Raw genomic sequence first — 24,353 nt, 5'->3', positions numbered from 1 at the left:
AAAAGGCTAAAAATTAGTATCCAAAATTACTTTAAATACAGCATCTATCAAACCACTGAACAATAATCAAGTTGACCTAATTGGAACACTTGAAGCTATAAGCAGCCTGTACCATTTTCTTATCTTGACGTGGGGAGACCAACTAGTCCCCTAAGTGCCAGTTAATCTACAACAAACTTTTGCTAAGACCTAGAAGAAACTCCATGCACTAGCTACCTGCCTACTTTAGATGTCAGACTATCTAGAATCTAGCTTCTTGTACTCTCTGCATGAAAAGTAACTTCTGTGTGCTTGACATGTGTTGGATGACGACAGATTCTCAGCAAATTACACAGCCTTTTGTAGGAGCAGTTTTGCCCATAAAGATAAGTTAGCCTTCTTTATGTGTAGGTGTCACTTTTACTTACACTTTTGCTTAGTATTCATTCAGGCCAATAATTCTTTAAGTATGAGACTAACACTGATACATAGCTTTTGAAGAGTGGACAGAAGCCAGATTCCTTAAGAGATGCTGAGGAATATGATACTGTATGTATAACCAGCACCTCCGGATAGGTAACATTGCGGTTTTGGTATTGATCAGAGAAGGGTGAATTTAGCTTTAGAAATAGCTTTAGAAAACTGGGCTAAATAATTGATGGGAAGCCACTGCTAAGGGAAATCCCTAACTAACTTTCTTTTGCTAGGTGTATTGACAGTTTCCTTCATTTTTCAGTGGTTTTGTAAGTAGTATAATTGTGGTTCCTGAAATAAGTTGTTTTGGTTAAATTCAGATTTGAAAGTGTGCTTTGAAGATTTCAGGACGTGCATGTAATGATAAATTTGTAGAATGCTTTCTTGAAGCATATTGTAATCTGATAATGCTAGGCCATAAACATGAATTAACAAGGCTGAAAAGTTAGAAATACTTCACTAAACTGAAATATTTTGTCTAATTATCCAGATGGATGGACACCAGTGAGACTTTTCTGTCTTGTCTTGAAGGGGCAGCAGCTAGTGGTGCTGCAAAGGAGAGAAATAAGAAAGGGCAAAATCAATTCTATACCTCATTTGATTCATATTATCCTTTTATTTTCTTCTCCATCTGTCTGTATTCCCCTTCTCCCCCCCGCTTTAGAAAGAAAGTCCATGCTCATACTCTTCCAGCAGCCTCTAATGTGCTTGTTCCCTGTTTCATATAAGCTTGAATGTGTTTGTGCTTTGTCACAGAGACAACCCTGTCACTAGCTGCTTCAGCTATGGTTGATGCTCTGTTCAGGAACGTTTTTAGCAGTGCCTTCACACTGAGCTACTCCTGCCTGACAGAAATAGTGCTGAGTGTCCCAGTCATTATTTGCAACAGTAGCATGGCTGTAGCTCAGCACAGACACTGAAGAAGTAGGCTGGTGTGAGAGGGTCTTCAGTGACACACTGAGGGTCTACCTAACTACTCTGGCCAGCCCAGTTTTGATTCTCTTGAGTTTCTTAGCTAGAAGCTGTGTGTGAAATGGAGAGTGAGTGCACCTTGGTGTTGTGGTGTTCACCTTTGGCTACAGAGCATCTACAGGCCACTCTGCAGCCCATGTGGCATGCCTGTACTCTGAACATGGCACTACATGTCTTCCTGGGGTTACTTACCCTGGGATGGCCTTTCAATACTTAAAAAGTGCCTATAAGAAAGATGGGGAGAGACTGCTTAGCAGGGTCTGTTCCAACAGGATGAGGGGTAATGGTTTTAAACTAAAAGAGGGGAGATTCAGGCTGAGGAAAAATATTTTTTTAAATGAGGGTGGTAAAATTTTGTCAGAGTATTGTTTGTCCTCATAATTTTTCATTACCTTGCCCAGAGAGGTGGTGGATGCGCCATCCCTGGAGACATTGAAGGCCAGGCTGGATGTGGTCTTGGGCAACCTGATCTAGTGGAGACTGTGGCAGGGTAGACTTGATGACCTTCGAGAGTCCCTTCCAACCCAAACCATTCTATGATTCTGTGATTCACAGAGCCCCTTACATCATGTATGTTGTGTCAAAGCCTATGGAGTTTTTGGATCTGCACAGGCAGGATCTGTGACCCTTTCACAACACAACAGTAAACCTGGCATGGCCAGAGCCTTCAGCTGCCATGTGATGAAAACAAAGACCTGGAAGAAATTTTACAGCCTGTTTCCCATAGCAAAGGGATGCATGTGGGCTCACAGAGACTTGGAAAGATTCTCAAATGCTGCTCTTGCTGCAAGGAGACAGCTGAAATACAGGCAGATCAGTGAGTGCTACAGAGCTTCAGTGGTGATACTACACCACAAAATTACACAGACACAGGGCTTATCTCTTCAGACAAATTGCAGTTATTGTCAGTGCAGTAGCTTCAGCAGGGGAGGGAAGGATCCCCTCTGTAACCTAATTTCTGTATTATGGCATTCAGAGGCTGCACTGGTACACACGACGAGGCAGTGATGCTGCTTCTGGTGCCTGGCTTGCCTTGGCTCACCTCCACTGTGACAATGTGGCTGTACACGCACACTAACCAGACTTGGGATGACAAAATGTGTCTACAAGGTAGGAATTAATTCTGACCCTGAAGTAAAGCCCATTTTACCTGTGGATGATGTCCCCTCGGGATTTCAGTGCCTAAATTATACCTAAGTTTCACTTTGAACAGTTAAGTGCTTTTTGCGTCTGACATCTAGCAGCTCCATGTTTAAGCACATAGTGCAGAGGAAACATTGCAAAAAGAGCTGTAACTGCTTAGGGCAAGAAAATTGTGCCTCCCTAGCACGCTAAAATTAAGTCAATCGTGCAGTGGCTGAGAGTAGAGGGAATGGTTGATGTAATTTATTTGGACTTAATAAAGAAAAAAAAAATCCTTGTAAAAATATCCCTACCAAGAAGCCATTTTAAACAAATCAGGACTGAGGAAGTGAGAGGTAAAGTAGTTTTGCATTAGAAACTAAGACGTAGAGCAGGATTAAATGGTCAATTTTTTTTTATCATGGCAAAAGGCTAATGGTAGTGCCCCAACACTGTATTCAGACTAGTGCTATCTGAAAAAGAAGATGAGCAGGCTATCTGAAAGGTGGCACTGTTTGCTGTTAACAGAGAATTATTTCCGTTAATCAGAACTGGGGAAGATTGTGAATGACCTGGGTTAACAAACTGAATAAATGGGAAGTGTTATGTGTGATGCAGATGCAACGCTGACAAACACAAGGTTGGGGACACATTCAGGGGAATAATTGGAAGTATTTCTAGGCTTTGCATGGTTCTAATTTAGCCATAACTATTTAGGTCATTACTTGCTATGATCAGGTTAGTGGAAAAAAGTGTGAAGTTGAAAACAAAAGATGTCATTGTTAAAAACAAAAGATGATGTGAGACTGTGGGGAAAAAAAGGGGTGAAAGGGAAGCACAATAGACAATAGAATTCCATCCATAAACCAACAATAATGATTCACCCATAATTTTGTTCTTGCCCTGTCTCTTAAAACATATTGACAAAAAGTAATTCTGTGGACTGGCAGTTAAATGATTAGAGAAACAGAGGAGGCTGAAAACAAGGATTTGTTTAGAAAGGAGTCAAGTAATAGGCGATAAAGTATTTAAAACATTGAGTGGTATAAATACAAGTTACAAAGTTTCTATTTATCCTGCTAATGCAAAAATGAAGAAAAGTGGTATATTTAAAGAGAATGAAAATGAATTATTTTCATGAAAACCTCATTAACCTTTGGGACTTACTCTCTTAAGCAATCATGGAGGCCAAAAGTTCAGCAACATTATGCTATTTTAAAGCAATTCTCGTGCTATAAAAGGACTGGAACAGTTAGATGTTTCAGATAGCTATTCAGTGCTGCTTATTCAGAGATCCTGCTTCTCCATTAGAAAAGCCTGTACAGATACTAACCTGATGCTTCCTATCTGTGGATCAGACTTTTAACGAGCATAGAAATTTTGTGCTCAGCTTTGCTGTCTTGAAACTTTTAACTGGTTGGCAGTGCAAAGTCTGCGTAGTGCCAGGGCTCCTATGCCAATACAAGGGAGGTGTACACCCAAGCAAGAAACAGTTAAGAACTACATAACTTTGCTGTAGAATTTTCCTGATAGAACCGCCTATTCCTAATGTTATTTCTGTAACTGTGACATCCCCCTTCTGGGATCCTGGACTGACGACTTCAGCAGCTGGTGCGTTATATGGAATGGTTCTTTAAAATCTCCTTGTTGCTGAGTCTTGTTTGATTTTCCAGTAGCATATATAACCACTCAGGCTGCACCATAGTGTGATCCATTTCACATGCCAGGAACTTTGATGGGGAGTGGCTGAGATTAATGGTGACATAATACAGTAAGAGGAGGTATTAATGCTCTTAAGCATGAATTAATGAAATACCATTGAGAATTTATCCTGCATGAATAAAAGGATTTGGAAGTTGTCATTCTAAAGACCACATGGAGGATTTTACCTAAAGACTACATGGAGGATTTTACTAAAAAAAAACCCCAAACACTGTACTGAAAGACAGGTCCCTAATGAACCTTTACTCCAGATTTTTGTTGGAGCCAGGTGATTGAGCTGGATCCATTAACTGAATTCCTAATTAACTGTTTATACAAATAAGAGGCACAGATCTCTTTGCTCCCAGGGCCATGGTGGAATTAATTTTTCTCCCCATCTCAGTGCAAAGCTGGATTCCAACCTGTAATGTAGCTGTGAAGCAGACGGCAAGCACACCAGTGCGTCCATAAACCTGGGATTCTTCTCTCACAGCGGAGCCATACAGCACATGTTTACTGAAATGGCAGCAATTATCTTCATAAATGTGGAGAGTGACTGTCACTGTCTACTTTAAAAAATCTAAGGTGTACTTTACTGTGACCTCCTTGGCATAAGCGTCTTCGCTATAGGTACAGCTGAGATGGAACTGAAGAATTACTGCTGTGTCCCAGTATTTTTCGTTCTCCATTGTCCCTTAGAATTAGGTGAGTTAAAACCCCAGTGAAGATGTTGCATATATATAATTGTCTACCTGTAGCTTCTTTTTAAAGACATTTTTATTCAGGGAAATAACTTTACACTGGCATATATTGTCATATAATCAAGTCTAGAAGACAAGTTTAGTTAGTTTTGAGGCAAAGTGGGATAATAACAGTACACAGGGACTGCTTAGGTTTTTTTGTTGTTCTCTTAATGTCCGAGCGGTTCAGAAAAAAATTTCCTTAAAAATTAGGACATAAAATATGAGACATATTTTATCCATAACTTAAGTCAATTTGAAACACTTTTTATTGCCTACATAAGTGAATATATGTAAACTTTATTAGTAATTTCATTTCAAATTTAAAAGAAGCGAAAGTGTATTGTAGAATTCACAGATAAAGGTTAATTTTAACTATAAAGGTATTACCAGTGTTGCATTTCTTCATGTTATGGTTCACTTATGTAGAATTGAGATGTATTTTATATTAAACAATGCATAGCACCATTATACAACAGTTCACTAATGCACATCCCATTTAATCTTTTGTAGGAATTAATATAACTGGACTGAAGTTACAAGGAAGAATTGAACTGAGCCAGTAGGGTTAACACTGATACTAACAGATTACTAGCCATAAAAAAATTACAGCTCTTCTGAAAGACAGTGCCTAAAATAGCAGCATATCCTTGGCACCATCGTAGGAACTGGTTAACTGATGACCCTGAAGAAACACTTGTTTCCATTAATTCTGCTGTCATTATTTTGCTATTCTCGAACTCTTCCTCTGAATTCTTCTGTCCTTCTGATCCCAAGACAAGATGGCAGGAACGCGAGAAGAGAACATAAAGAAATTACAATAAGCTGTCGGCTATATAATTATACTGTAACCTACTACACTGAGAAGTTACACCAACAGAAATTTGGCAAGGAACTAACTGGCTGCTAGCTGAACACGGGACACTCACTAGCATAACATTAAAGAAATCAGGCTCACTAAAAAGCAACATCTACGTTACAAAGAAGCTAACAAAAGAATTCCCTTATGATACTTAGGTTCAGCTGGTTCATCTTAGGTTCATCAGCTACATTTTCTTGTTTTATGAATACTTGTTATATTTGCCATTGACTATATATTTAAGATCACAATGCTACAAACCTTCTTCCAGTATGTAGTTTTGCCACCTTTAGTTAGACACAAAGGAGTACTTGCTTGAACAAGGGTTGAAGATTCTGTTGGAAGTTGGTGACATTATTAGGTCATGTGTACTGTAATTACTTGAGCACCACAATTTTTAAATCCCTAAGACACAATTTCCTAGGTAGAAGGCAGCAAGTTGCTTTTAAGTTGCCAGACAGACCAAGCGAATAATTGTTGCTCCAAAGAGTCTGCTGTATACCCTGCATCAGAACAAATTCTTATTTCATAGAGACTTCAGATTTTTAAAGCATCTCTACTCAACAGAGCTAAACAGTTTCTGATTTAATTTTAAATATTCCAGTGACTGGAACTGCAAGCATAGTAGCTTTTAACTGTTAAGGAACAGCAAGAGTTACCAGTAGGGTGAATGGTGATGCCTTTTTCTTCAAGAACATATGCTACAGTGTCACAGTCCTGATAATTACCTGAACCCCAGGGTTCCATCTCAACCTGGATTTTATTATTTTTACATTTTGAATTGTCTCAACAGCACGAAGTCTTGCCCAAAATGCTCTTCCTAAATCTAAACTTTTTCAAAATGCATTGATTTATTTTCCAAATGGACTTTATATATTCCAATGCATTCGAAGGTAACAACTGATATGGCTTTCAAGTGAATTTTTGCTGTTATCATACATGTAGTCACAAGCTGCCACATGTGAAATGGTGGCCCCTGTGATGACAGGGCATTAACTTTAGCGTTATTTGGAAGAATGCTGTTTTGGGAATGGTGTCAAATGAAGTCTTTGACATTGTATTTTGAGAGGCCCTGATTGAGAGGGACAAACAAGGCTTGGGAAACAACAAAACAAAGACCTCGGACTTCCAATTTTGCCACTGATTTGGTCAGTAACATCTTGGACATCAGCTGCCTTCTGCAGTTCTCCGGTCTGATAAAAATAGGGACAGTCACGCTTATTTATCTAACTCAAAACAGTGCCATGACGGATTATTTAGATAGCGCTCAGAGTGCTATCCAAATGCTTATTCATGTTTTCCCCACTGCAACAACATATCTTCATCACTAATAATTAACTGCTAATTACTGTTGCTGATAATATGATACTGGTGTTTACCACCTTATTTTTAATTTCAGCACAGATGTCTACTTAAAAGTTATGTAAATTATGAAATTACAGTACATTTTCCTAATGACCCTGCTATGTCTGAGTTTGATCTTATCCAATTTTGACTAGAGTAATGAATAGGTAAGATGACCTCTCTTCTGCAGAGCTATACAGACAGTTTCTATTGTATTCTCAATATTAAATCATGAAATGTAAAGCCAGCCTAAGCAGGATACAGCTGGGTCGAAGGACTGCTGATGCCAATTATGCTTCGTACATAATAATGCACATTTTACCTATTTGGAAAAAAATTCACATTTATTTACTGTCAAACAGGTGTTAAAACTTTACACTGGATATTAGTGATGGGCTCATTATTAACAGGTTTACACAAAGGGATGAAAAAAAAGCAGAATTTTGTTGAAACAATTTACATTTCATTAGATTTTTATCATAAAATAAATTAATTACTAAATATAGGCAGAAGTAATATGGAAGAGTAATAGTTATGTTTTATTTATTTTTTTTAAAGGACAGGCACCTTTTATTCACGAGAAAGCTTGTGAGAAGTGTCCGGTGTCCCCTTTACCCCTTACCACCCAACCCTGATTGATTAAAGAATGAACAGGGAATTGAGTTACAATCTTTGTTAGCTATATCAGATTTGTGCAAGGCTTGGCATAATTGGTTTCTAAAACAATTTTCTCCCCAAATTATGGTTTTTGGCAATAAAAATTCAAAACGTAAGAATAAAAACTAACTTGTCAAAGCAGAACACTGTTTACAGTGAAAAATAAGTGAAAACGGGTAGAACTTGCATTTAAACATACTACCGTACTATGAACAGAGTGTAAGAAAAACAGCTTATAACATGTGCAACCAAGAGCTTTTCACAATATTTTCTTCAAACTCTTTAAAATTATTTTTTTAATGACAATTATATTTCAGTTGGACACAAATGTATTTATTTTACCCTAGCAATAGAACAAAATATAATTTCTTTAGCCATTTTTTTTTTTCATGAGAACGGTTCATTGTACAGTTGAGGAAATATATGAAATAAGGCCTGTGGCTTGATTGCTAGTGGTTAGACATGTATTCAATCTTTGCCCTAATGGAAAAGATTTGCAGTGAACTGCAAACTGATGCAGAATAACTCTCCTGCTTTTGCAAGTCTTGTCAGGAATAGTAAGGTACAGTAAATTTGTCCCACAGGATTTTAGAGCCTACGCCTTGTATATAATACAATGTAGGCCTAGAAAAAAAAATGGTGCAGCCATATTTACAAATTTAGTTCACAAACTGCTGCAGTAAAATGGCTGGGAAGTGTTTTATTTCTCTGTTTTTTTTTCTTCACAATTTTGTTAAATTCAGCAGCAGAAGATATCTTAAAATACCTTGTTTGGTATTTTCTTTGTAACAAATAATTCATTTTAGTATACTCTGTGTATATACAAAGTTTTTGTTTTATAAAAATTCACAGAACTGCGAGGTCCAGTCATCCCCATTACTGGAGAACCACAGGGTCAACACAATTGTCTCTTCAAGCAGATATGAGGGAGCCTGCATGGGGCCAATTAAGTCTTTTTAATACTTGTACGTGGCCTTTAATATTTCTTTGCTACACTATTAAAGGCTTGTCACTAGTTGCATTTGTCCTTCTCTAACGTCCCCTTCTGGAATACATCCTTCCTTGTTAATGGGAATTATATAGCCGTCGCTATTACCCCTGCTGATTTGATAGTACATCTGAAGCTGATGGCCAGCTCCTAGATTTGGCATGCTCTTGTAGTAAATGTCCTCATTTTCACTCCTCCTGGAGGGAGAGAGATCTTCTTCAACATCGGGGCTGCTCTCTGGATATGGAGAGTCTCTGAGATTGGGCATGCTTGTGTAAAGAGAGTCTCTGTTGGGGGACTGGAGGTGGTCATCAGCCTCGGCTGTCAGCTGTGAGACATAGCTGTCTGTTCCCTCGGTCTTCACTTTCTTCTGGGGCTGGTACAGAAGGGAGTGAGTCCGCTGAGGAATGAGAGGGGCCTCAAGCTCTTTGTGGTGGAGCTCCAGCCCGGGGGTGTCACTGTGCATCAAAGATGAGGCATCTGCCACGATGGCATCATCTTCGCTACTGCTCCCGCCGATCACAGCTTTGGCTGGTAGCGTGCGCTCCAGGTTGTGGTTCTTGCTGCTGCCCCGCAGGTTGTTGTGCACTAATTCTGAAATGATCATTTTCTCAAAAGCAGTATCATTCAGGCTTAGTCCACAGTCTACAACTTGCACACTGTCGTTATAGTCTCCATTGCGCAATGAGTAGCTGTTGTTGAAATTACCATTTAGCGGTAGAGTATCCATGGCACTTGTATCCCTGGCATTGTTCAGTGAATGTCCTGAAATGGAAAAGGACAGCTCTTGGTTATTGCCTGATGTGCTATTTATCACTTAATTATTTTTTTAAAACAAAATTCTTTAATGTAGTTCAGGACAAAGTTGTACTTGGAAGTAAGACTTGAGAAAAGTTAGGTTATTGAACATTCCCAAATGTAAACAGTTGCACACCTTATAGGAAAGATGCATCTTAAAAACTGTAACGTGTATTTCCTGTGGGGAATAGTGGCATTTTGATTTCTTAATTTAGTGTCAACTCTGTGACTCTTCCACAAGGAACTGTTCACTCCATGCCCTTGCATATATAATGCAAAGCAATTCATTTGGAAAAATCTATGTTTTGAAGTACACCACCATGATTTAGAAAGAGCAGATGAACAGAATTTGTCCTAAACGACACTAAATTAAAAAGGAATTAAATTACAGACATAACTGAAGGTAAATGTATAACATAAACCCACGTAACTGGCAAGCAACTACTTCAACAACATTTCTAACATTTTTTTCCTTTTTTTTTTTTTGAGATGAAGTAAAGAAAAGAATGAAAAAAATGGATAAATACAAAGAATTTATGTTGAACAAGGACAGCCATCTTTCACACTACAGGGACCAGGGCCCACAAGCACCATCCAACAACACAATAGACAGCAGGTGGAATGACTCACTTTGGACAACTCACATCATGTCTGTCTGCTCAGGCTATCTGGCCTAAGAGTAGCTGATATATAAAAGAAAGTAAAATGATTTATTGTAACATGATGAAGAATTACTGAGCTTTTCAGCAACTTAGTCAGAGCAAGGGTTCAGCAAATTAGATTACTAAGCAATAACAGCTTTTTTTTTTCCCACTTAATGTAATTTTTTTGCACTAATATTCTGTCTGCCAACAACAGCCCCAGGCTTCTAAAGGTCAAAGTTTGCCTGCAGTCTGCATCAGTCACAGTGACAGCACTGAATGAACCAGAATAGTTAATTAAGAGTTAGGCCCACAGTTACCATGGGCATGGAAGTCAAATGCAGAAATGTTAGGAATTTCTGTAAGTATGGGTCACAGAAACTAAACCAAAGAATAAATATTAGTTGTGGAATGGGAAAAGGAAATCAGCCATGGCTGATATCTCATAGCTGCTGGAGGAATGACAGATTGGGTAAGTCTGCTGGAAACATGAAAAGAAGTTTAAGGGGGAGGAGGAATGAAGTCTTATGATGATTAAAGTCTTTATGCTTTTGGTTTTGGCTTTTTTTTTTCTGGTAACAAGATAAAGAAAAGGTTTTCCTACAGACACAAAGACATGTAAACTATGACAGCACAGTGCTTCCCAAGCAAAGGAAAAAAAAAGAAAGAAAAACAAAAACCCCAAACTTTGAAAGAAATTAAACAGTCTGAACCATGGAAAGTCAGATGGTTACAGCATTCCTAGAAAATCACTTTATCTACAGATATGTCTGGAAGTAAAGAAAGAATGAAGTGACGATTACTGAAATGAGACTGACCACTGTGAGGCTGCTGCATTATATGCAAGGCTTGGAGGAGTACGAGAAAAAAAGTTGTTTTTTGAAAAGATTATACATTTTTCCATTTTGTTTTGGTTTTGTTTTGTTTTATTTTCCATATGTAAAGCTGCAGGTTATCCTAGAAGATTCAGTCTTCTCTGGAAATATTGTTTTCAATTAAAAAGTAATTGCACTTTCTCAGGAAAAGATTTTGTCTTTAAAAAATAGAGTAATAATTTCCAAATAAATTCTGAGTAGTTTGCAAATCGTTTCATATCTGTGTTATTGTTGACTCCTCTCCATGTGTACTGATTTAAACAGTGATGAGGGTTTTTTGAAAGGTCTCTTTAAGCTTTGATTAAACAACTTTGTAGTTCTGCGATTTCATATATGTTCCAAGATTTTTCTTGCAATGGATTTAGCTGTGCAGAACATATGGCATTTATAAAAGTAGACAACACACGGACCACATGCTTGCATTCATTTCCCTCATGAAAATGATTTAATTCTATAATTTTAATTCTCTTTTCTTCTGCTAAACAGATACCAAAATATATCTGATAATCCAAAATGAATTTTCTATGATATACTGCAGAGTTAAGCATGCTAGAATATACTCAAATTGGTTTGATGAGGCAAATTTCGTTGCCCACGATCAGGTAGTTCATTTGAAATCTTTCCATAGCCTGTAGCAAGATTACTGTGGGAATGTAAAAATATGAGTAAATTGTTAAGCATTTTTGCTTGACACTGTATTGATTTTAAGCAGCAAATTATTTCAGCATTGCATAACTTCTGTTACCAATAGTGTTTGCTACAGACCTCATATTGTTTCCCAAAAAGCAGTATTCAAGTACTTTTGAATGTGGAAACATTTCATTTGCAAATTGTGAACCACTTGCCCGCTGAGTCTACTTCATGACCGCTAGTTATGTTTTAATTGTGCCCATTAAAAATCATGCTGAAAAAATTTACATTTGATAGGCAAAGTTAAGTTTTACTCCCATACTTGTCTCTCTGTAGGTTGCTAGAGGAAAGCATAAGGAAAGTAAGAAAACAAGAGAATGAAAATAGAAACTACAGTTCAGTTAAAGAGGAAACTTGAAATAAAAACTGGAAACAAGGTTTTATGAGCTCTTTATCAAGAATTTATCATTCCAGTTACACTAAAGTGATCTTACGACTCATCGAACAGCAACTGCTAGATATTTACTGATGAATTGCTCCATAGTTTAAAAAAGCAATTAGATAATGCAGCAACAAAATGTTAGGTAAGTGATAACACCCTTTATTCCTACAGAACTAAACTCTTCTAACTTAATCTCAGGATTTTCCTACAGAAAAATGATCTACCATAAAGCTGCACTATACTATAGTTTATATCCGTTTGACACTGGATACAATTTTCTACACTGGGGTATCCAAAGGTGTCAAGAGATGCCTTGTGCATCTAATCAGTTCCATAAGCAGGTTTTTGTCAGCAAGCTTTAGAGTCAACCTTATATCGCATAGACATGATACCTCTAAGTGATATTTATCTTGAAGATGGGCTCTCGGACCATGTGGTGTCAGTCCTGTAATAGTATATTAAGATTTATGCCACCTGTGTTAAAAACATGGATAATTATTGGTAAATACTGTTATGGCAAAGGCATTACTATAATATAGTGCAGTTTTACAAGCTGACATTGGCAACACTGTATTTCTTGAACTGACAGAAATTCAGACTGTATGGCTAGGGTATTGCAACTTGAGTTTCTGTCTAGGGAAAAGGAGGGATTTGGAGCAAGCCAAGAAAAGCGGTTTCATTCAGTAAGTATAAGCACACCTGGTGAGTTAAACACAGGAGCTGAAGGGGCATTACATACAACTGTTTCAGCGAGCAATGTGTTATAGGGGTTGTTAGTGCCGTGTGGTCGAAGAAGAGGGTTTGTTAGTAGGTAATTGCCAGTCATTCCTAAAGCAAAAGAAACAGAAAAAAATGTCAGTTCTTTAATTTTAGGCTGACAGTTTCAATAAAGAAAGTTTTTATTCATCATGACTCATGTAGGGCTTGTCAAATGTAATTCAGCTGAAAATTTCTGAATGTATTTGAGCTATGTATTTGAAATGGGAGCAGGAAAACACAGTTAGGTAACAGTAATTCACAGGTGCTGTCCAAATCCCCAAAGTAAACATCTGGTGAGAGTGACATTTACTATAGTATACAAAATCACTGTTACACAATAGCAATTAAATGTGTGGAGATCAAGGTACTACATAAAATTATTATAACTTTAAAAATTATCACATGGAACACTTCTGTCCAGACTTGAGATAAATTAATTTCTTGAACTGAAAGGTATTGAAAAATCCCTTATGATAGGATCAGAGCTATTTTTCACTTTATGAAAAACACATGGATAGTGGAAGGGAATTGCTGTTTTCAAACAGACAGTGGATGACAAACTGCAAGAAGCATATCTTAGTATATGCAAAAGTATGCATGCTGAGGGGAAAGCAAAATATTTGCTCTAAGAAAGCAGAGCATTCACATTTTCTCCCGGGACACTCATGCTGCAAATTTATCTGCCAGGTTTTAAAAAAGAATTCCTCAAACGACAAATTTTTTTTTAAACAATCAGTTTACAAACAATGTAAGATGAAGCAAAACACTACATGAATAGATTCTTTTAAACCCATTTTACATGTTAATACAACACCCATTTTAACATCTCTTGTAATAATTATAAAAAAAAAATCAGCATATTTTGAGAAATTATTAAAAAGTCAATCTCTGCTTTCTAGCTACTAGAAGAAAAATGGGTTGGAATAATGACAAAAGAAAACCCCACACAAAATGCTGTGATTTAGAACTTACTTTAAACATTTCATTAAGGTAAAATTCCACTTTGTTTCCTATTGCATTGCACAGCAGTATATCAGGATCAGTGTATTACAGACCCAATGACAACTGAAGAGCCAGCTAGATTTTTATAGTATGGGCATTTTTATTTGTCAAGGAAAAGACAATGTACATTCCAAATATTAATGCTTTTGTACTACTACAGTTACTTAGCAGCAGAAATTAGTGAAAAATTCTAAGATTCAGAGAATTATTGCCTGATTATGCTATCTTATTTGGAAGTTCATCTCATTGAACAACTAAAAAGATTCTATCATAGTTTTTTTCCAGTTGCAATTTACTTATTACAGAAATTCTAGCTGAAACCTATTTTTCTTGAGTTCATATTTGTGTGTGTGTGCACTATGTTTAATCTTAGTTAGAATCATTACCTGTAATTTACGGTTAAAAGATTTTTTTTCTATCGAAAAATTTTTGCCACTTTTAAACCTTGATTTTTATTTTGAGGGAAAAATGACACCTGCAATTAATTACTAAACTATGCTTGCATGTATATATCACAGAGACAGTGACAGTATTATAACTGAATGAAGATGGTATCAATTTTTCTGATCATGGCAGAACAACTCCAGTGACATGGGACTGGAGCTTCAAATGAGGAAGAAGCTTCCAAGACCTCTGTTCAACTCTGAGTTAACAGAGGGTGCAGCATGGTTAGAGCAAACCTGAGGAGATGGAGAAATCCAATTAGGGTGAAGTCCCAGACTTCTACCTCTAGTGTATTTACAGGGTTTGAATAAGACACTGGAAAGGAATGTAGCTCTTTCTTAGGCAGGAAAAATATACATATTCTACTTAGGAGAAGTTATTTAGTTTTGATTTGCTAGAGGAACATAGAGGATACAGAAGGGGGTTAGCAGTGAGCCACAAACATCTTACCCACATTCTATACACCAAATAGCAAAAATAGAATCATGCTGAAATGCTTTCTTTCACAAAATACATTTTTTACTTTCAAAATGAATGTGACTTAAGTACATGTCCTTGCTACCAAATCTTGAAAAAAATAAAAACAAGGAAGAGCAATTTGGTAGTTGTTTATAAGGGCTTTACAAGCAGCCCTCGCAGTGGTGAATTTTCTGTTTGAAAGTTTCTCAGTTAAGCAGAAACTGGTTGCAATAAAATCAGAGCTATGTGTTCTTTCCTAGGGACTTGGGTGGAAGAACAGTCTTTGAACTTGGCTTGCACAGAGCAGTCTTCTCTCCATTGCTAGCTCTAACTGCCTTAGAAAAAAACACAGGGAGAATGGGAGGAAGGAAAGGATATTCTGTCTCAGTTAATACCCTTGTCTCCTAACTGGACATGAGAATGAGGTTACGGATTTCAAAGTCTGTTTGAGCTGAGAAATTTGGAGGTTTTGCTTCTCTGTGCCTGAAAACCTGTCTTCTATCCCACGTGACAGATATGATGCTCTTTGAAATAGAAAAGATAAATGCTTTACAGACATCTCTTGCATAGAAATGATATCAATTAGATTTCACTGGGAAAATTTCTGCACCTAAAAATCATAGTCAAATATGCATTAAAATGTTACTGCACTCATATTTCTGTTTCAGATTTAACCTATAAAGGTTAGGAAAGATTTAACATTACGATCTTGCTTTTAAGTTAAATTATAGATGAAACTTATTTAAATACATTCTCACAAATGGAGGAATTCAACTCCTATAGCAGGTGGCCAGTTGAGAGAACACAGTTTTAAAATATGCTGATGGGTGACTTTAAAACTCTGTTTTTAGAGAACATTTGTTCCAGAATATTTTTTTTTCCAAAACATTCTTTTCAATTCTGTGTTAAATAATATAAAATCTTATAAAATTTAAGGCTTCTAAAACGGAAATGTTCCCAGTGACTGACCTTGATTAAGTGTTGAAGTGCTGTTGATGTCACCTGAGATAAAAGATGATTCAGATTGTTTTCTCACAGTGTCATTCCACATCCTCCTTATACGACTCTGTTAACATAAAGCAGTGAGACAAAAGCATAGTAAGTTACAAAAATATTTTATCCTACTTATGTGCTATTATGTAGAATATTTGTGTTTATTTTGGCCTGAAGCAAGCCATGCTTCTAGCACATAGTAAAACTCCTGTTATTATTAAAGCTCTGATTCATTAAATTTCATTTAGATGAAACATGATGGTATAAACCTTCCTATAAAGCAGCACTTAATATACAAGAAAAATAAGGTGTTTGAATTAGACCAAAGTAAAAGGAAATTTTAAAAAGAAAGCAATTCTACTATGCAGAAGTATGTATTTGCCCTCTAAATGATAATAATGAGAAGCAAATTAGTGTTTCTGATTGGAACACATCTCAGTTGGCTTTTTATAAATAAGGTTAATTAAGAGATGCTGTCAAAGTCTTTGTTACCTGAGTGCCAGAGGAATAGCGGGCACTAGTTCTTGTTGTTGATGCCTTCACCGAACTGTGGGGACTCTCAGTTGGTAGCCCACCACAGCAGTAAGAATGTCGGAAGCATTTGCCATATTCCTTACGTACCTACAGAGGGAAAAGCAATACTTAGCACAAAAAAATAGTCTTAAATATCTCCACTGCCAAAAACACACAAACCTTGCATAGAAACTATTTACTTTTCAAACAAAAAGATATTTCTTGTCTGTTGAATTACTGGCCATTAGCAAAATAAAGTATTCTTCCCTACTTAGTGGCAGCATTGTCAACTATCCAGGATTTCTGAACAAATTATTTCCAAGGTATACATGCATTTCATTTAGATGTGCCTGAATAATCATTACTGAGTTGGGGGTTGGAACTAGATGATCTTTAAGGTCCCTTAAGGTCAAACTATCCTGTGACTGAGTTATTTATGGAATTATTTTTATTTTGTCATACTATAGATTAATTTAGTTCAGTTTACCAGAACCAAATGCTGCCTGAAATAGCTCTTTTTTATATGAGCTTTTGGTGCAGAAACCATAAAGCCTATTTTTCCATCCTAGCACGCAAAAAGGGCTAAGGTACCTAGCCTGTGTACTGCTTGGTAGTGCCCGTTATGTTATCTGTTCTGAGAAAGTGCAGAAAACCTGCAATGACTATACAGTCATTTTCATAATTAGTTACTATGTGTAACTGAAATAGCTGCTAGTTCATATGGTCACACTAGCTTTGGGATTGTACAAAGCTCACAAATGCCACAGCCACACTTTAGGGAGAACGCCTGCTATGCTCGTAGACGCACCATCAGACGTCCAGAGTCATATTTTAAACTGTGAAGCTTGGGAAATCTTTCAATATTAGGGCCAAAAAAAAAAAAATCCTCCTCACTGTCTTTGCCGAACCTTGAAATGTGAATACACCTACGTATATGAGATTTTTGTCTGACAAAGCAACAAGACTAATTAATGATTCTAGTATTCTGCCTGTATTTATTCACCTTCTGTTTCCAGGGGCCTACAGGAAACTTTAGTTTTGTCATTTTTGCGGCTGCTATGCTAGCTACTATTTTCAGGTAACAAGAAAGTGTATACACATTTTGGCAGCATGACAGCAACAGTGAAAGGATAGAGTAGATAAAATTTGGAAAGGTGCTCAAGTCTAAATTCATAAATCTTCCATCAGATACTTGGCAATCTAAGTGTCTCCTCTGCATCAGTGAGACTCGTAAGTTTCTGGGAAAAGTGGGTTTTCAGTTAATGTGGAAAGTCTGCTTGATCTATGAAAATACAGGACAGAAAGTTACATGTATATGGAAAAGGGAGAAGGGCAAATGCAAGAAATTAACAGTGTCGATTTACATGTGCCATGTGCTGTTACCAATATTACAAGAATTTCGCTCATGGAATACATACTGTGATGTTTTTATAAACTGCAAGGTTTAAGAAAATTTGAATAGTTAGTGCCTTAATTGAGTTCAAGCTAGGGATAATAACTCATCTTTTTATAAAAGTATACGGTACATATTTCAAGTGAACCCTGATCTATAACAATACGAAAAGACTCATGGAAAATTAAAACAAAAGTGCACGGACACAGAATTATAATTTTAACCCTGTAGTCTGTAAAACTTGTGTCTGTATGTATCATCACTAGATGGTATAACACCTAAGAAAATCCATTCTGGAACACAAATGGATATTAAATGCTCCAAACTACTAAAAAGTAGAAACAATAGCAATCAAAACTGTATTTTTACCCAAATACCACCCTCCAGGGCTGGTTTTGCCTAATGCCTATATTGCAGTGACTGTACATTATCTGTCAGTACTGCACATTCCACTGTCATTATTTCTAAATTATAGCTTGTTGGAAACCGATGGAAGCAACAGCACTATCATCTTGTCAGAACTGGAAACATAATAGTTTTCACTTTCACAATTCTATTTCACTGTTCAATTTAGTGACCAACTAGTAATAACAGAATAAAAAGACTACATTAGCTATGCAGACAGAGGATAGGATGATACCCAGTCAAAGGCATCGAAACTTAAAAATCTTAAATGGCAGCTTTAACATTCTTTCAGGTATAAATCTTACTGCTCTAGGTTATGCTTTTTCACACTTGACTGGTATCTTAATATTGCTTTTTGCTGATTCCACTTAATATAAAAACAATGCACAGCTGGAAAAAGAAATAAAAAATTAATCCAGTTTTGATTTTCAAGTCCAATACAAGTGGTAGAAAGGGCAACATTATATGAAACCCTAATCTAGAAATTATTTGCATTTTGAGAATGTTTGCGTTTTCTTTTGTCTCTTTTTCTCTTAGGCTCAATCTCCTCCCTAAGCATGCTTTTATTCTCCAAAATGAGAGGAATACCGTGTTCATCCCGATAAAACTCTACCAGATCTTTTCCTAAAACATGGCTGAATGCCATTATCTACACCAAATTTAGTGGTGCTGATACTGTTAGAGCTGGTACCGTTGAGTCATGCAAGAATGTGATTTTTGTACTTGCACAGCAATGCTTTATCCAGTGGTCTCAAAACATTTTATAAATATCAGTTAATTATGTCTCTGGTGAGCTAATTATAATGGGCGTTAATAATTGCTATGTCTCCAGCCTAAAACTGGTAAAAATATTTAGAATCTAAGTATCACAAATTGGGTATTTCCAAATGTAGTTTGTATTGTATTTTATGTGAAGTTTTTTTTGGGTGGGATTAACATTTACCCTTCCTCTCAACTCTCATTACTTTTATTTGCTACATCTTCTAACAGAGGCTATGAGCTTTTTTCTTTTGTCCTTCAGAAAAGAACCTCTTAAGGCAAGTCTGGGGAAGCGTTGCAGGGAACCCAAAGAGAATCCCATGCAGCTGCACCCTTCACTTCCTTCTCTCCTGTTTGTTCCTCTCCTCTCTCCCCTGCAAACCTTCTCTCTCCCCACCAGACCTGCTCCTTCTGGACTCCTCTGTTCCCATCGGGCAAAGGGGAGCAGAACTAATTTAGCACATCCCACTTATGAGGGAAAGCTCTTGCCAGGGAATTCCAGTTTTTCCAGTTGAGAGCACAAAGCTGTTGATTGCTGGGGGAGGCAAACACTTGAATAAAAGTAGTCATGCTGGCATCTTTGGGAACCTCTCCCCATTAGCAGTTGTCTTGCGTTAATGACTAAATTTTTTTCTATAGTGTGCTGAAGTTCATTAAAAAAATAATTTTTACATCTCACTTACTTTTGTAATGAACAAGCACTGATAGTACAATCCCTGCCTATCACCCATAGCTTTATGTGGCAGCTTAATGGGCTCTCAGAAGAGGTCCTCTGCCTTATCTGAGAGAGTTTCCAAGCTGAGATACCATAAATGATTTGTTTTGTGCACACATAAAGACTTCTGACTGTTAAGTCCAGACTAATACATACCACATTACCAGTGTTAAGGAGTAGTACACTTTCTATAGTAATTTTCTTCCCAAAGCCTCAAAAGTTTTCAAGCCCAGATTGGAAATGCTGCATCTATTTTAAACCCACTCAGGCCACAGAGCCATTACAGGAATCCCACAAGAAAACAGAGTAAGAATTGCTTTTGAATCTTAGTCCCCTCTTCAAACTACTTCAGAATACTCCAGTTCTTAACATTGTTATTTTTTTCTCTCAGTTGTTAAGGAAAAATATGTGGTATTTTTAAGGAGTTAGAGAACATGCATGTATGTTTTCATTAACTTACTTTCTTTTGAAGGGCACAATGAAAGATGAAAATAAACATTCCTTGGAAAGCATTAAATACTGTGAAGAGATACGTCATCACAACAGTGCCCTCATTGATAAACAGCAGGCCAAACGACCATGTTAGGCCAAGGAGACACAGGAGAGCAAATGCACCCAGGACCCAGGATCTGTAAAAGAAAATTAATTTTAGTAACATTACTTATGAGAATGCATATCACCAAAACCAATATTAACACTTCAGTTCCTGCAGTTGACTTTTACTAGGTTCATATTCAAATGTAAAAATTCCTTGGGTTTAACCTTTTATCTATTAAAGAAAGAACAATTCCATTTAGTACTCTTAGTCTCCAGTGAAAACAGCAAGAGTAGATGTGACCTTTTTCTTTCTCAAGAACTGCACAGGATGTTAAAACTATTTTGAAATTCAGAAGTATAGCGCAAGCCCCAGCTACTCCATTGCTTTATCTGCTTTTAGAAAAGAGATTGATAAATCTGGCTTAGTCACTAATCACACCATAGATTTTAAACTGCCATATGACACCAAATAATGTAACACAAATGCACAAAGGTTAAACAGCAGATTAAAAGCCTAGAGCACAAATCTTTAATGCGCCGATAAACTCAGCTAAACTGAAGCTAGATGATCTAACTTCCGCATGAAGAAACCCTGCTGAAATGTGACAAAAATATGGATATTGCTCTACAAAATAGTCTAAAAAAAGATTCCATCATGAACAGGTTAAGGAAAAGGAATTGTAGAGAACGGCACAGAATGAAAGGGAAAGGGAATTTAGTCAGTGAATTCCACATCTAACTAATGATCTTACTTGATAAATGGCTTATTATCTTCATAGCTAGAAAGCATTATAAGCAGAAAAGAGAAACAAAATTATTAGACAGAATTGAAACAGAAATTAATAAGAGCATTTTTAATTGTCTATAAAAATTAGTCAAAATCAGAAAATTCAAAATGCAGAGGCAAGCAATTTAAAATTATAAAGGCATATAATAGTTTAAAGTTCTTTAGCAAATCAGGTATCTCAAAAGTAGTTAATTAAAATTAAGGGAAATCCACAATATTGACCGAGTTTGTAAAGTTAAAAATCATGCTAGAAATTTGTTAATGTAGGGTTCTATCTTACCCAGGTAAGTCCGTATTATAGTAGCCATCACAAACACGGTAATTACTGGTGTGGATGAGAAGACAGAAAGAGGAAAAGGAAGAAAAGAGAGAGATGCTAAAGATTAGCTCTCTCTCTCATCATGCAACATGCAATGAAGCTGATACTGACCTAGCTAGAACATCTAGTTCACAATGTTATAGCCTTACTGAAAAATCTCCCTTTGCCATTTTCAACATTCAAAGCAAATCTGTAAGACCCTTCCACATCCAACCCTTAGTGTTAGAAAGTTGCATCATCCCTTCAGTGTTGATAACAAACACCTTCAGTACAATGTAAAGTATACAGAATACAGTAAAAGACTATCTAAAGAAGCAAGAGCTGTCAAAGCCTTGTTAATTGTGTAACACTTAACATTACTCTGCAAAAGGGATACTGAAGTACAGCACCACCATAAAGTAAACATTTGTTAAATTAGCATGAAAACAGCAGATAATCTTCAAGTTAACAATAATAATAGAGTCAATTCTCTTGGGAGAACAGGATTAGGAGTAGAAACTGCTCAGAATCCCTAAATCAAAAAGTCATTTAACAAAACAAACTTAATATAATCATATCAGCCATGCAAACAGGAACATCATTTTAGATCTGCGTTTTAAATGCAAATGGAATTACTACAGTGCTGTGGCATTTCCGTGAAATAGTTTCTTGGCACTAGTTCCAGGCCGAAATTATCTAATTTTGACCGGTGTTTGTGACATTACAGCAACAATGTGACGAAAGAAGGATTGGCTCTGTTTGCTTCTAATTGACATCTGCAGTAGCTGGGAGACAATGGCATGTGCTCCTAATGGAGAGTAGCTTTCAATCAGTTCAGCAATCAGAAAATAATCATAGTTCTCATACTTGAACACAAAGCACTTACTTAATGTTTTCCAACCTGCTAGAGTCTGGTTTCAAAGTGTTTGAGTGCTTCACCATTTTGCACAATGTGATCACCAGGAAGATAAGATTCAGCTGTCAAAACAGATAAGAATGAAATTAAACTACTTCAAGTAATAGGCTGAATAATGATGATGTTACAGACTAAACAAAACCCCCGTAGTTTATTTTCAAGTAAGTAGTGAAACTGGGTAACTATATCAGACAGTCTGTAAAAAGTGACTGCAAATATGGATGAGGGGAAAAAAAAGTTATAGGTCACTTAATCTTTTAAATTCACCACATCATCATGAATTACTGTATCTATCTCATGTCCAATGTCTTTGTCAGTCCAGGTCTGTCTTCCAGCTTGCTGTGCTTCGCCCCTGTTCACCTTTGCTTGTCACCTCTGGCCCTGTTCCCCATTTCACTGACCTCCCTGAGGACTATGCTTACCCCTTTATTGTACTATACTAGTTGTCCTTTTTTTACCCCACCCTGCTTCTGGAACATTTTTCACCTTTGCTGGTTTCTCCCTTTCCTTTTTTTTATTCCCTTTTGTTCTCAAAAATCCCACTCGGTTCTTGAAAACAGCTTAAATGTAACTAAAGAGAAAGAAAGAAAAAAAAGAAACACAAAGATGCAGCAAATACATCAAACTTAACAGTGCCATAGACATATGCTGGTGGTGCACCCTCCTATTGCCCTCTTTCCCTTTGTAGTCTGGATTCTGTCAAAGCAAGACTGCATGAGACTTGAAGGAAAGGACTATGCTGTCTTATTCTTGTTGTGTCATTCATATAGATAACACCAGGGAAGATACTGAAGGTAATTTTTTATAGTTTTCCTATTGTGAAATAGAATCACAGGTATCAAAGATACTAGGTGCCTTTCTCCTATTGATTTCAAAGCATGTGAAGAGCATAAGTAAGCCAAACACAAGGATGCAGTAAGCCAAAACAAGGATGCCTGCAGAATATGGGCTGAAAAGTGGTATACAGTTATTTTGAGTAATTAGTATGTGCTATCCTATATCATGCAGACAATTCGAATAAAATTGTATGTTTGAAAACAGTAAGAGCTATGTCTTTCTAAGGAGAAGAAACACATCTTTATGTACTAGTACAATGGTCTTCAAGAAGTGACTGAACTGATAGCCAAGAGAAAATAGGAGAGTATGCTTGGATATCCTTATAGCACATATATTAGGTAGATTATAACCCCATTCTTACAATACCCCATATCTGCAACTGGTTACTGATGCAGAATGATCAAGCCCAGTCTCTCATTTTGGGGAGCCTTTGGTTTGAGACAGCACCAAAATTCTTTTTGTAACATTGGGGATACCAGTTCATACTAGATGTGTTCCTATAGCTGTGCCACAGTGGTCAGAAATGTCACTTAACTCCTAACAAAGAACAGGTCTTAACAACCTCAAAAAGATGAGTATTTTAAAGGCTCTGATCAGAGTCTGTTATTAAACATATGTATTATAGAAATAATTCCTATTGTTAAGGGCATTTAAGTTATCACTGCTGTTGCTGTCTCCAAATCAGGATGGACAGCATTATCTATAATGCAATTTTCAACACTAGAACAGTGTTTGGAGACCTTTGATATCAACAGTCCTTATTCAAAGTAAAACATTTTTACAACTGTACCTTGAGATTAATACAAAAAGTGTATGTGATACAAAAAACAAACCCAAGCTTTTATACTTTATTTCTGTGTTCCAAGAACTGACAAAAAATACTTAACCTTTAAGTGGGGGTATGTACACGGTATAGGTTAAGCATGATTTCCATTGCTGCAAAATGCGATCAAAGTGTTAATATCTGACAACCCTGCTGATTACTTTTTATGATTCTTATAGGCAACGACTAACCAATTAAGAAACACTTCATTATATCATTGTGATCATTTTGTTCCTCTTAACTATGTTTCCACTGTACTGCTTAAATTCCTTGGGTAAGGAACCAAGTTGCTTCTCTCCCTGGCCTCTGCACCAGACAGAGGACAGGGACTCTGTGCATGACCTGGCCCTCAGTTCCATGCCTTTGCAGGCAAACTTTATTCTTCTCTATTTGAAAAAGTTTCTTGCACAGTTTGGTAGCTGACATAACAAGAACTTCTCCAGCTTGCTTAAAATAATATAACATCAATTTACTTTCTGTGAAAACAAACA

At 36.8% G+C, this 24,353-nt stretch overlaps 1 protein-coding gene across 9 annotated transcripts in view; it reads right to left on the bottom strand.

The window, feature by feature from the left end:
* Positions 1–5,268: 5,268 nt before the first annotated feature.
* Positions 5,269–24,353, bottom strand: part of ADGRL2 (adhesion G protein-coupled receptor L2) — a 163,290-nt gene continuing 144,205 nt past the window's right edge. For 3 of the 9 annotated variants that reach the window (XM_031050854.2, XM_031050856.2, XM_031050855.2), the window contains 6 exons: positions 22,173–22,264; positions 20,125–20,293; positions 16,372–16,500; positions 15,856–15,952; positions 12,922–13,050; positions 5,269–9,601 (listed from right to left, as the gene is read on the bottom strand). In XM_031050854.2, the coding sequence (XP_030906714.1) occupies positions 8,847–9,601; positions 12,922–13,050; positions 15,856–15,952; positions 16,372–16,500; positions 20,125–20,293; positions 22,173–22,264 (1,371 nt within the window). In that variant the 3' untranslated portion in view covers positions 5,269–8,846. Of the gene's footprint in view, positions 9,602–12,614; positions 12,697–12,921; positions 13,051–15,855; positions 15,953–16,371; positions 16,501–20,124; positions 20,294–22,172; positions 22,265–24,353 lie in introns of all 9 variants that reach the window. The other 6 variants (XM_031050862.2, XM_031050863.2, XM_031050857.2 and 3 more) reach the window with 5 other exon arrangements.

Source organism: Melopsittacus undulatus, chromosome 6, assembly GCF_012275295.1.
Source record: "Melopsittacus undulatus isolate bMelUnd1 chromosome 6, bMelUnd1.mat.Z, whole genome shotgun sequence".
Lineage (NCBI taxonomy): Eukaryota > Metazoa > Chordata > Aves > Psittaciformes > Psittaculidae > Melopsittacus > Melopsittacus undulatus.
Note: the sequence above shows the minus strand (reverse complement) of the source record. Positions and strands in the feature narration are given on the sequence as shown.